The sequence below is a fragment of the Lipotes vexillifer genome, unplaced genomic scaffold, assembly GCF_000442215.2.
Source record: "Lipotes vexillifer unplaced genomic scaffold, Lipotes_vexillifer_v1.1 scaffold680, whole genome shotgun sequence".
Taxonomy (NCBI): Eukaryota; Metazoa; Chordata; class Mammalia; order Artiodactyla; family Lipotidae; genus Lipotes; species Lipotes vexillifer.
In genome coordinates, this window is record NW_006780838.1 from 1,670,334 (window position 1) to 1,684,122 (window position 13,789).

At 57.5% G+C, this 13,789-nt stretch overlaps 1 protein-coding gene across 1 annotated transcript; it reads left to right on the forward strand.

Annotated features, from left to right (window-relative positions):
• Positions 1-9,126: 9,126 nt before the first annotated feature.
• RTN4RL1 (reticulon 4 receptor like 1) lies at positions 9,127-12,211 on the forward strand. Its single transcript, XM_007454256.1, has 2 exons — positions 9,127-9,358; positions 10,422-12,211. Exons 1-2 carry the CDS (start codon positions 9,127-9,129, stop codon positions 11,744-11,746), a joined length of 1,557 nt encoding a protein of 518 aa, XP_007454318.1. The 3' UTR covers positions 11,747-12,211.
• The last annotated feature ends 1,578 nt before the right edge of the window (positions 12,212-13,789 follow it).

Below are 13,789 nucleotides of genomic sequence, written 5' to 3' on the forward strand. Positions count from 1 at the left end.
GGGATGGAGTAAATATTTACTGAGCTAATGTACTGTCAGCAGGGGAGTGACGTGAGCAGGCTTCATTGGAGGGGCCAGACATCCCCAACTGTCCAGCTAGAGGCAAGGAGAACTTGGGCAGGGGCTGGGGCAGTGGGTGTGCAGACACTTTCTGTTTCATTGTCTCCACAGACCTCTCCTGTGACAGGGGTGGCTTGATTTCCTACCACACAGAGAGCCTGTTTCATTCTGTCTTCTTCCTCCTCAAACTCCCACCCTCTTCCCTACCTTCGCTCTCAGCTGATGACCCCCACTTACCTCCTGGAGAGAATAGAAGCCCTCGGAGGCTAACTCCTCGTCTCCTCTGCACATATCGTCTTCCGTCCTGTTACAGCGCGGGAGGTGCTCCCTTGGAGCTCTGGATCTTTGTCTCTTTGGCCCTCTCACTCCTAATGCATCAGTTTTTCTCTCTCTTTCCTCCTGGATCAACCCCAGGAACATGCAAACATTCTAGTTTCTTCCATCTTAAAAAACAAACAACCTCCCTGGACCCCACGCCCCTCCAGGTCCTGCCGTCTCTCTGCTCCCTTCACAGCCAAGCTTCCCCCAGTGAGTGGCCTCTGGGTGCTCACAGATGTTGTTCCCTGAGTCCCCTGGGAGTGTTGTTTCCTATCCCACTGATGACAGGCTGGGCCCTGTGAGTGACTTTGACCAGCAAAGCATGAGCCCAAGTGATGTGCATCGCTGGAAACGAAAGCCTCGAGAGCCAGCCACTGGCCACATCCTCTGTCCCCTCTGCCACGAGACCGGCAGTGTTCTGGGTGGAGAATGAGCCCTCCACCTGGGTCCCTGAGCAGAACCTCAGCTGCCCCGCCCTAGCGAGAACCCAGTCTTTGTTGTGAGCCGTGGAGACTCTGGGTCCCTTGTCCCATCAGCGTGCCCTAGCCTGTCCTGACTGATACGGTGCTATCTCCCCTCCTCGTCTCCCATTGACTCTTCATCCCACTCCAGCAAGCCTTCTGCCCCCACCTTTCTACCAGAAATGAACTTTCCAGCATCACCGATTCCCTCCATGTTGCCAAATCAACCGGACACTCCTCAGTCCTCACGTAAACCCTCAACCACTCTCATCACAGCTGATCCCTCCTTCCTTCTGGAAACGCTCTTGGCTTCGGTCACGCCACGCTTCCCGGCTTTCCTCTGACCTCGTCGCCCGTTTCTTCTCCTTTATGTGCTTTCAGAATCACTGTGCTGCCAGAGGCCTCAATCCTCTATCTTCTCTCTTTCTCTCTCTCTTTCTTTTTAATTTTTTTTGGCCGCGCCGCGTGTCACACGGAACTTTCTCTACCAGGGGTTGAACCTGGGCCGCCTGCATCGGAAGCGTGGAGTCTTAACCACTGAACCCCCAGGGAAGTCCCGCCTCTATCTTCTTTCTTGACTCTCAGAGGTGACCTCATCTATTCCCACAGATTTAAATACCATCCCTATGCCCAGTGTTCTTCTCACCTCGGGGCTCCAGTTTTGAACATCCAGCTTCCAGCTAATCATCTCTATAAGGCTTAGGACTTTGTACGTCCTAAGCGGAGCTCTTGTTGGCCCCTATACCTGTTTGCCTAGGCTCCTCCCATCTTACTGTACCCTTATCCTCTGTACCCACCCCGTCTCCCTCGCACTGGTCCATCTGTATGTCCTGTCAGTTCTACATCCCAGCTGTTTCTCAATCTGTCCACTGCTCTCTGTCTCCATGGCCCCTCCCCCTTCTGGACCACCCACATCTCTCATGGATGACAGCCATAGGCCTCCCTTCTTGCTCCCACAAATCCATGCTCCAAAAGCAGCGCGCCCAAATCCAATCAAGTTGCTCCTACTTCAGGCTCTTCACTGGCTTCCTGCCAGACACAGAATCAGATCCAAACTCTTCTTTTTGTTTGTTTGGCCGTGCCCCATGGCATGCGGGACCTTAGTTCCCCAGCCAGGGATCGAACCCACGCCTGCAGTGGAAGTGCGGAGCCCTAACCGCTGGACCGCCAGGGAATTCCCAGATCCAGCCTCTTGATTGAGGCTTTTAAAGCCCTGCAAGGCCTGCCTCCTGCCTTTCTGACCACATCTCATGCCCCTCTCCCTCATCCGCACCCAGTCAGTCCTGCCCCAGGGCCTTTGCACCTGCTGTTCCCACTGCCTGCAAAGCTGTTCCTCAGCTCCTTCTTAATCTTTAGGTTTCAACTCAAGTGTCACTGCTCAGAGAGGCCCTCCATTCATCTCACTCTTAACCCTCTCCTGTGTCCCCAGTGCCCACCACCCTGTGTCAGTTTGGGCTTGTGTGGTTGTTTAAATCGTCTCCCCCTAGAATGTAGGCTCCATGAGGGAAGGAGCCATGTCCCTTACTGTTGTAGCACCAAGCACGGAGCTGTTTCTCACATGAATGAAAGAACGGAGGGACAGATTCAGAACAGGGATGATCGATACCCTGGATGTGAGCTCTGAAGCCCTTTCACAGACAGCATGGAAGGGGCAGCTGTTCTGGGGACTCGGAACAAGGGCTCCTGGTGAAGGGTGCCTCACCTCCTTCTCAAAGGCTGGGTCCCGTCTTGGTAGAGCACTGCCCACCACTCCCTCTCCCTCACACCCCCCTCAGGGACTCCCTAAGCAGGCATCTCAATAGACACTTGCCCCTGAGGACTGCCCCAACCCCACAGAGGTTCCCAGCCCCACTGATTACAATGTAGATACCACTTGCATGTCAGTGGGCCTGTCTGGTTGCAGGTGGGCCCACAGGTTTCTGGGGTTTGAGGGGAGGGACAGTTGGTTCCACAGGGAGGAGGCAGAGCCCAGAACCTTCTCAAAAGCTCCAGGAAGGTCTGGCTCTCAGAGGCCCTCACCCTCAGCCTTGGAGTCTGGGCTGCCACAGCCCAGGTTCTGGGGCCCCCAAACTGAGAAGCAAATTTGAGTAACAGTGGACACATATTATGAGCCCCAGGGGAGCTTCACGAGGTGAAGGTAGAGCTCACATGCCCTGGGCTTTGTGCAGAGAGCTGGCAGCTCCAGGTGTAGGGGGATGGACTGGGAGAGAGGGCCACGTACAGGGGTCAAGACCCCGTCCCCACCTGCTAAGCCCTGGGGCAGCCACGGCCTGGCAGGGAACTTGAACTTGAGCTTGAGCTCTGACTCAGTATCTGATCTGTCAGGTCCCTCTGCCAAGCCTCTGGGGTCTGGGAGCACCAGGGTGGGTGGGGCGAAAGCCAGGGTCCACGGGGGAGGGGGTACAGCAGCTCCCTTTGATGCAGTAGCTGTAATGCAGTCATCAGCCTTGGAAGCACCTCCCCTGCAGCTGAACCTGGTACCGGTTCAAGGCACAGCCTCATTGAGTGCTGCCGACACCCAAGAAGGCAGATGCTCTGACTCCCAGTTCCCGGACTAAGAAACTGAGGCTGTGGAGCTTTAGTGACCTGCCTGAGCTTGTCCAGCTCATACGTGCTCCCACTGAGGCTGGTCCCAGGCCCAGGCAGTTCATGGATACAGAGCTGCCTGTGCCAGCCTCTGGTGTCCCCCCACCTCCCCTGCCCATGCAGGGACCCCCGATGCGAGGAGGTGGTAGATACGGGTAGGCAAAGGATAGGGGAGCCCAAGTTTGCTCCAAAAAGACCCCCTGAGAGCTCGGCAACCCAATTAGCACGGCGTTCCTGGCCAGGCCTGCTCGGGGGACCAGCCGCAGCAGATGAAAGCTGAAAGGTTATTCCAACAAGGGGCCGCCCACTTCCCAGCTGAGGCTGATCCTGGTGTGCAGGAGGGGCTTGGAGTGGGTACATAATTCAGCGTGTCAGGAGGAGAGGGGGAGCTATAGGCAAAGCCAGAGTGGGTGCTGAGATAAGATGGGGATGTCATGGACGGGTGTGCCTCTCCCTGGAAGAGGGCCCTGACCCCTCTCCAGGGTGGAGTTCGGGATGGTCAGGATGAAAGCGTTGGGCGGCCAGCCCCCTTGATGGTCTCCAGACACAAGTGTGTGCTGACATATGCACATGCATGTATTCAGAGACGTGCACATGGCCATGTACACACACATAGATAAAACACACGTAGATAGATGTGCACAGATCCACATACACACACACAGGCTCTGTCTAGGGCCCGGGCTGCAGGTACAGGGCCTGAGCTGTGGGTGTCTGGAGAACACTCACGCTTCATGCCTGCCTGTTTATTCCCTCCCCATCCTCTGTGGCCAGAGGTTTTTGGGGGGCTAGGGCACAGTCCTGGTCCCCAGGTAGGGTGACTAACATTTGTTTGGGACTTTCAGCTATTAGCACTAAAAATCCTGTGTCCTGGGAACCCCCCTGAGTCTCAGGCAAACCTGCTCTGGTCACCTGCCCCAGGCCCCAGGCAGGCCTGGCGTGTATCTTCCCTCCCAGAGCCCTCCTCACCACCTGTCACCTCTCTGCTGGCCAAGGGTCCCTTGGGAGAGAGCCAAGGCTGAGTCTCTACTGTCACCCCGGAGGCCTCTGTACTAATAAGAACCATTATGTTTATTGAGCACCTACTATGAGCCAGGCTCTGGGCCTAGGGTTTTCTTCTTGAGCACCTACTGTATGCCAGGCACTCTTCTAGGCCCTGGGGGGACAGCAGGGAACACACCAGACAAAACCATTGTGCTCATGGAGCTGCCCACTCAGTGAGGGGAGACAGAAAAGAAACAAGATAAATAAATACATGAGGTGAATTTATTAGGAGAGAATGAATGTTATGGGGAAAAGTAAAACAAGGAAGGAGCCATTTAAAGTAGGCTGCTGGGGGCTTCCCTGGTGGCGCAGTGGTTGAGAGTCCGCCTGCCGATGCAGGGGACGCGGGTTCATGCCCCGGTCCGGGAGGATCCCACATGCCATGGAGCAGCTGGGCCCGTGAGCCATGGCCGCTGAGCCTGCGCATCCGGAGCCTGCGCTCCGCAACAGGAGAGGCCACAGCGGTGAGAGGCCTGCGTACCACAAAAGCAAAATGAGGTGACAGATGTTACAAATAAACGGAAAAGACAAAACCTCAGAAAACAACTAAATAAAATGGTAAAAGCAATCTGCCTGATAGAGTTTAAGGTAATGATTATAAAAACACTGATCTTGGGAGAAGAATGGATGAATACAGTGAGAACATCATCAACAAGTTAGAAAACATTAAAAAAAATCAATCAGAGCTGAAGAATCAATAACTAAAATTTTAAAATACACTAGAGAGAATCAACAGTAGATTAGATAATACCAAAAGACACATCAGCAATGTGGAAGACAGAGTAGTGGAAATCAAACAGGCTGAACAGAAAAAAAAAAAAAAATTAAAAAAAAAAAAATAGGCTGCTGGGGAGAATTCCCTAGAGGTCCAGTGGTTATGACTCCACACTTGCACTGCTGAGGACTTGAGTTCAATTCCTGATCAGGGAACTAAGATCCCACAAGCCGAGCGGCATGGCCAAAATAAAAATAATAATAAAAATAAAATAAAATAGGCTGCTGGGGAAGGCCTCACTGAGATGGTGACATGAGGAGGGACCTGAATGATGAGGTGCCCTGCAGGTATCCTGGGAAGTGCTCCAGCCAAGAGGGGACAGCACACACATATGCTGGAGCAGGACATGCCTAGCACTGAGAGGACCAGAGGAGGAGGAAAGCCCAGCTCTGCCCTGGCTGGCTTTCTTGTCTCCGGGAAGTGGCCTGTGCTTGGGTGTGGCACGAAGAGACAGTGCTGAGTGGCCTGAGGCGTCAGTCGCTCTGTGAGCACAGCTGGCCTGGCCTGAGGCTGTTATCCAGCCAGCAGAATCATCCCATTAGCTTAGAGAGGAGCATCTGGCAAGGCTGGGGCGGCAGGTGGGCCGGGAGCCGAGCCCAGGGCAGGGGGAGGGCAGGCTGCAGAGGCAGAAGGACTGACCACATGGCTGACCAGTCTCCAAGCTTCAGAGAGCCCCACGGAGCTGCCTGGGGGCTCCTGGGGATGCCAACCCATCGGGCTGTCCCTGCACAGGCGTAGGGAGGGGCAGGCACCAGACTCAGGTCTGGGTGAGGCCCAAGACCTTGAAGCCGGGGAGGACTGACCAGCCCTCAGATGAGGCTGCGCCACCTGCCCTGCTCACCAGCTGTGTGGCCTTGGTCGGCCACTCCCCTCTGTGATTCATTTCCTTCTCTGAAATGGTGCGGCACCCGTGGGGTGTCATGAGGATCCCATGTAAAGAACCTGGTACTCAGGGCAGGTGGGTCCTGTTTGGTTAGCTCTCTTCCTGCTTCGGGGGGCGGGGAAGATACAGGACCCCTGCCATGCTGGCCGTCTGGCCTGGGACAGGAGCAGGGGCCCTGTCAGTGCTGGTCCCAGTAGGGAGCTGTCTGGCCTCCCCAGCCCTGGATGCCCCTCACCCAGCCGAGCTGTAGTTACAGCATCTTAGGGAGCTCTGGTTACTTAGAGGCTGAGAGAGGGCCTGCCACCTGCTTCCCCACCTCAATACCTTTGCACATGCTGTGCCCTCTGCCTGGAATGCCCTTTTCACACATCCTACCAGGTCCAGCCCCTATCTTATGAATGGGCTGCTGAGTGGACTGGGTGAGGGGCCCGCCCATGCACAGGCTACTCACCCCGGCCCCCACAGGTCCCTGCTCAGCAGATGAGGGGTTTGGGGGTTTGTAGGAAGGAGGACATGAAAACAGTACCGGCTCTCTTTTCCTGCACATCCTTTGTGCTGGCAGGGGAGCAAGAGGACTTTGTGGAGGAGGTGGCACAAGGCAGCAGGTGCCTTCCCCATGCACACGCCTAGATGCCTGCTCTGGGCCTGGCACCTGCTGGACTGCCTGGTATTGAGACCCCCATCTGCTAGTCCACGAGGACCTGCCAAGTTCATCCCAGGTCCCTCCCCACCCCGGCACTCAGGATACTCCAGGACTCTGGCAGCAAGTGTTGAATGGAGGAGGGAATGAATGAGCCTGCAGAGATGTGTGTGAGCTCATGTGTGGGAGGCCAGGAGGTCTGGGAGCCGCTGGGCAGACAGGTGGATGCCCCTGGAGGAGTCGGGGGAGCAGGGGGAGGAGGGGGTGGCAGAGGAGAACCTGAGAAGTCCAGAGTTTGAGTCCCTACCTTGCTTTCTTCAGCCCCCATCAGGCAGAGCAACCCCCTTGCCCTCCCAGAAGGGGGCAAGGAGGCTGATGAGAGGAAGTGCAAGGCTCCTCCATGGAGACTTTTATTCCTGCTAACTTGCAATCTTAAAATGCACAGCAAAGGCACCGATGTCATTGTTAGTACATTAATCAGCAATCAGCAGGTCGGGGCTCCCATGGGCAACACAGAGGGGGCACGGGGGGCACAGGAGGAGCCGTGGCATTACAGTGCAGAGCCTGCCTGGGAAGAAACGGGCAGGGTGATGATCCATGGCCAGGGCACCCGCTGGCTCAGGCAGGGGTGCCAGAGGCAGGTGGGATTGGCTGGGAGAGCTGGTCCAGGGCCAGCCTTGAAGATGGGACCAGCTTCCAGAGTGGAGAAGCAGACTCGGGTGAGACCCACCCCAGTGCCCAGTGGGAGCGGGCAGGGGTACCTGCAAGGGCAGTTCCCCTGGCCCAGGTCCCCTGGCATCTGGATGGTACTGGAGGATGGAGAGCAGCTCTGAGCATCGGCTGGGGTCCCTGCCTCCTCCTGGGCCCCTCTCAGAAGAACAAGGGCACAGTGGCTCCTGTCCTGGGTGCCACCTTTACACCACCCGCCCCCGCCCCCGATATCTGACCCCTCCCACCTGCCAAAGTGTGTTCATACGCCAGCAGCTAACCCCACGCCTGGATTTTTGTACAGTTGTGGCTCTTTTACCCAAACCATGGTCTTCGCCTGTTTTCCCCTGTGCCCCAGAACCCCTGGGGGCACCTGCCTGAGGGAGGGGTGTGGCTCTTTGTGGAGCCCCTCCCACCCCCACCCCGCCTCTACTGGGGACCCTTCAGAGAATCCCCGCCCCCACCCGGGGCCTTACAGAGATGAGCCACAGCAGCAGGCAGATGGGCTGTCTGCACCACCCCAGGTCAGGGGGCAGAAAAAGTCCTGCAGCCCCCACCAGGCAGGGTAGTTCTGCAGATCAGAGGGGTGAGAGCAGAAGCGCTTTGTAAACTCTATAAGCCGCACAGATGTCGACGGTGTTAGCGCTGAGCCTGCCACGTGAGCGGCTCTCCCTGCTTGACTTAAGGGAAGGGAATGCCCTGTCTTTGCAGGACCCCAGGGGGTGGGGTCTGCTGTGGCCCTGTGGTTCCCACGAATGGCCCCAGCCCTGTCCCCTTCAGCACAGTGAGCACCCTGAACACTCTTGAGCTAGGAAGGGCACCCTGGGCTCCCTCAGAGTGGCAGGCTGGGGGCACCTCCCTGGGGCAGCCTGGGCAGGGCTGAGGAGCAGAGCAGAGCTGAGCGAGCAGACAGGGAGGGGCAGGCTCTGAATGGGCAGCCGCTGTGCGCTGGGCCCGCCTCCCAGCCTGGGTGTTGGAGGCTCAAGGCAGTGGGCAGGCTCCCCGAGAGTCAGCTGGGGTTTGGGGCCCAGGCTCCTAGAGGGTCCTCACTGTCCTGTCTCCTCCTGCGGGCCCGGGGCCCCCTGGCCAGACCTAGGAGAGCAGTGGCGGACTGGAGGTCAGACTCCACGCGGGGAGCGCTGGCATAGTGACCATCTCCGACTCTTGTTACACAGGGGGAAACTGAGGCTGAGGAGGCCCCCGCCCGGGGCCTGGCCTGCAGACTGTCCGATGGTTTCAGTGACTGAAGCAGGGCAGGGGCCACACAGAGCGTGGCCCAGCCCAGAAAGGGACCTCACAGCTGCTCTGTCACCGCCACCACTGCCCAGGTCATAACTGCTCTGAAATCGCAACCAAACACAATTATGCAAAAACCGAATCATGTGCGATGATTTTTATGTGTTGGAAACGTTCGGTCAAAGCCAGGTGATTACAGGGGGACGGGAAGCAGCTGTTACTCTCTGGGAGCCCGTAACTCCCAACAGCTGGGAGCTGTCACGTTTTTATGATGCCGTTTCTGTGAGGAAAGAGGGAGTGGCAGTCGTGGTGAGGTCCACCTGAGCCCAGGCAGACGGCTGGGGTGGCGGCCGGCCTGAGGCTGGGAGCGGGGCTGGCCCGAGAGTGGCCAGGAGGGCTGGTTCTCTCGTTCAACATGCTCCAGGCACAGCTGGCAGCAGGAAGAATCAGCCGAACTGCCTCAGGCCCTCGGCTCTCCCCAGAGGCCTGGCTGGCCAAGCTAAAAGGGAAGGATCGGGAGGCCAACCCGGGCAGAGACGAGATGGCTGCCCGGCCCTGCAGGGTGGGGGTCTACAGGCCTGGAGCCCATCCCCCCAACACTGGCACACCTGCCAGACTGCCTGGGGCAGCTGCAACCCTGGAGAAAGGCAGGTAATGATGATCATGCATAATGAGGCTGCTCCGATAATGAGCACGGGGGCTATTATCCAACCACGGGCTGGACACATCGAAAATAAATTATTTTAAGGATCCATTAACAAATGCGTAATTAATGCGCAATTAGAGGGAAGCTACAGAGGAAATGCTTGGGACAATCGCTAGGCAGGGCCTGATTGGCAGCCACAGCCTGGGATCTCCAGCGAGGCAGGGAGAGGGGAGGGCCCAGAAGGCAGACCCCAGTGGGGGGCAGCCTCATTCTGGCTGCTCCCTGGACCCCAGAACCATCAGCCCTGGTGCCTCCCCCAGTCCATCACACACACACACACACACACACACACACACACACACACCTCCTTTGTGAGGGACAACAATTACTATTTAGAAATGGGGAAACTGAGGCACAGGGGGTAGTGCATACATGAGGACATGGAAGGCACTGTAAATGAGAAATCTTTCAAGATAAACTTTGGTGTCATGCATGCATGCTTTGTTATTGAGAATAATTTAAATAAAAAGACTCTTCAGGAGTCCATATGAGATATTTACTTTGTTAGAACAGGACTTTGCACCACTATCTGTTCAGGCAGATCAAAGCAAGTAAGTGGCAGAGCTTGGACAGGAACCCGAAGCTAGCTGCTGTGTCCATGGGTTGTGACCCCAATCCTACCAGGGCTGACAGAGCCTAAGTGGGTGGGGCTCAGATGCTATGGGCGGGGCTAGGGGATGCTGGGTGGGGCTAAGGAAGTATGCCGGGTGCCGGGGGGGGGGGGGGGGGGGCGGCCCCCCCCGGGGGTGATCAGAGCCTCTACCCCAACCCATCTCATAGCCCAGGCTGTGATAGAACCCCCAGTAGAGGTGGGGCACCAGGGCGTGGGGAGCCATCAAGAGCCAGGACCTCGGGGGGCTATGACCCCAGACCGCTGAGCGCAGCAAAGACGAGGACAGAGCCCCAGCGGCCTAGGAGGGTCACGTGCCCATCGAGCCCGGCACCCAGAGTGTCTCCCACCTCCTGGGCAGCCCCTGACCTGGCTGTGCTCTCTCTCCCGCCAGGGTGCTGTGTGGAACTGCTGCTGCTGCTGCTGGCCGGGGAGCTGCCCCTGGGCGGCGGCTGCCCGCGGGACTGCGTGTGCTACCCCGCACCCATGACGGTCAGCTGCCAGGCGCACAACTTTGCCGCCATCCCCGAGGGCATCCCCGAGGACAGCGAGCGCGTCTTCCTGCAGAACAACCGCATCACCCTCCTCCAGCAGGGCCACTTCAGCCCCTCCATGGTCACCCTGTGGATCTACTCCAACAACATCACCTTCATCGACCCCAACACCTTCCAGGGCTTCGTGCACCTGGAGGAGCTGGACCTCGGCGACAACCGGCAGCTGCGGACGCTGGCGCCCGAGACCTTCCAGGGCCTGGTAAAGCTCCATGCCCTCTACCTCTATAAGTGTGGGCTCAGCGCCCTGCCGGCCGGCATCTTTGGCGGCCTGCACAGCCTGCAGTACCTCTACCTGCAGGACAACCACATCGAGTACCTCCAGGATGACATCTTTGTGGACCTGGTCAACCTCAGCCACTTGTTTCTCCACGGCAACAAGCTGTGGAGCCTAGGCCAGGACACCTTCCGGGGCCTGGTGAACCTGGACCGGCTGCTGCTGCACGAGAACCAGCTGCAGTGGGTCCATCACAAGGCTTTCCACGACCTCCGCAGGCTGACCACCCTCTTCCTCTTCAACAACAGTCTTTCCGAGCTGCCGGGCGACTGCCTGGCACCCCTGGGCGCCCTGGAGTTCCTCCGCCTCAACGGGAACGCCTGGGACTGTGGCTGCCGGGCGCGCTCCCTGTGGGAATGGCTGCAAAGGTTCCGTGGCTCCAGCTCCGCTGTCCCTTGCGTGTCCCCCGAGCCTCTGCATGGCCAGGACCTGAAGCTGCTGAGGGCCGAGGACTTCCGGAACTGCACGGGGCCGGCGTCCCCGCACCAGATCAAGTCGCACACGCTCACCACCACCGACAGGGCCGCCCGCAAGGAACACCACCCACCCCGTGGCCCCGCCAGGGACAAGGACCACCCGCACGGCCATCTGCCCGGCTCTCGGTCGGGCTACAAGAAGCCGGGCAAGAACTGCACCAGCCACAGGAATCGCAACCAGGTCTCGAAGGCGGGCACCCGGAAGCAGGCCCACGAGCTACAGGACTATGCCCCTGACTACCAGCACAAGTTCAGCTTTGACATCATGCCCACCGCACGGCCCAAGAGGAAGGGCAAGTGTGCCCGCAGGACCCCCATCCGTGCCCCCAGCGGGGTGCAGCAGGCCTCCTTGGGCAGTTCCCCGAGGGCCTCACTCCTGGCCTGGATACTGGGGCTGGTGGTCACTCTTCGCTGAGGACGCAGGGCACCAGCACCCAGCACTGCCACATGTCCACCAAGGAACAGGATTTCTTTTCTTTTTTTACAGATGGAGGATCTGCTGGGTTTCAGGCAAAGGCTGGTAGAGGCTTCAGCCGCTGTCTGGGCCCTGCCCGGTGGATTATAAACCCAAAGTGTACAGCCCCAAGCGGGAGGGGATTAGTTCATCCCACCCAGCTGTCCCAGCCAGCCCCCGGCCGAGCACCTATGGACAGCATCCACCCAGCAAGGCAGTTAAAGCCGCAGAGCGAATCCTTCATTAGCAACGATGGGACAGTGCCCCACGGGAGCTGGGCTCTGTGGAATCCTGGTCATTTGGAGAGGTCTGAAGGGCCCCTGCCGCTTCTGGAGGAAGCAGGACTCAGAGAACAGACAAGGGTCACCAAAGAAGCTGGGTCCACCAGCTATCTGGGAGCACACGAGCAGGTGGCATTTTGGCTCTTGCCTGAGGCCACTTAGTCACCCTGCCCTGAATCCAACCATGTGCCACCTTCAGTCCCTCCCTCGGGGGTAACGCCTCTCATTCCTGATGTCTCAGGCAACCCTGGCAGACCCAGGCCCAGCTGCTGGGCTCCAAGAACCAATTACCAAAGGAAAGATCATCAGAGGCTGAGATTTAGAACTTCATCGTGTGCAATGAGGTTCTCACAGGAGGTGCAGTTTTATAACTATGTCCACTTTATATATATACACACACACACACACACCCTCTACGTATATATACACACACAAATGCACAGGCCCTCGCCCTACTCCCTTACCAAACTGTATGTCTTATCATGTTTATAAACTATACAGAAAACTATATCTGCTGAACTAAGGATTGTATTGGTGATTTCTAGCAAGAAAGGAGTTCTAGGATTTTTGTCTAGAATCCCAACCTGGTAACAGTAGTCCCCATGTAACCTGGGCTTGCCAGGGCCTGGGGCAAAGGGGCAGTGGGTGGGGGGGTGTTGTCAGGGAGAAGGGGAGGCAGCAAGAATCACTTCAGGGGACCAATAGTCTTAGATACTTGGAGCATCACCATGTTTTTATATGCAGCACAGGCCCGTCTGCCACGCCGGAGCACCCAATCACTCCCAACATAGCAGCTGTTGGCATCAGGGTGAGAAGCCAGAAGCAGCTTGTTGGATATCGGGGGGCTAGGTCCTGGGGATGGGCTGGAATTAGAAGGGGAAGGAAGGGGCTTTGGGTTTCTTAGGCCGGCAGGCGAGGCAGTATCCACAGTGTTAGTCCAGCAGGCTGGGCAGTGTTGTCAACCTAGTGTTTTGCCAGCCACAGTCTGGACGGGCCAGGGATGCTCTGGGCATGAGCCCAGGCCTCCAGCGCGGCTCAGCTGCTGAATTTTTCCTTGAGGCTCTTTGATGGGCATCCCAGCAAGGGTCCTGTGTTGGGTGGCAGGAGGGAAAGCATCAGGTGGCCTTAGCAGAAGAGGAACAAAGAGGGCATTTCAAGAACCATCTCAGGCACTTCTGCATTACGGAGGCCCCGTCCCTCCTGGACCCTCTGAAGTTGCCCCGGGGACGGGCAGAGGTCAGGGGGTGGCCAGACTCAGGGGTCAGGAGTGGGGACGTGCAGGGAATGGAGCACGCAAGCTCAGCCAGGGGAGAGGAGCTCAAGTCAAAGTCAGCCATGCTGCCGGCTGGTGTCCGTGCGGGCACAATCCTTTTTGGCTTTGCACAAACCCAAATTCCCTACCAGAGAGAATGTGTGTCAGGAGCGAGAAACACTGAATCCAATTAAGAGAGAAAAATAATAATAAAAAAAATTCTCTTGGATAAGAACCCTGTTTCTCATTTCCCAACCCCGAATTCCTGAAGGCGTGGCAGATCCTGGGCTTTTATGGGGTGGGCGAGCCTGGCTGGGTGCAGCTCTGAGGACACAAGCAACGTTTGTTGGTGGGAGGAGCTGTTTGGAGCAGGGGCACACTGACTCACTGGGACACGTGTGTGTGCGCGAACACACACACACACACACACACACACACACACACACACACACACACACACACACACACACA

Excerpts from the sequence above, each read along its gene's own strand:
- RTN4RL1 (XM_007454256.1), top strand. The coding sequence starts at position 9,127 with ATGCTCCAGGCACAGCTGGCAGCAGGAAGAATCAGCCGAACTGCCTCA. Across the intron at positions 9,359-10,421 it reads AGCTGCAACCCTGGAGAAAG|GGTGCTGTGTGGAACTGCTG; the intron begins GCAGGTAATGAT and ends CTCTCCCGCCAG.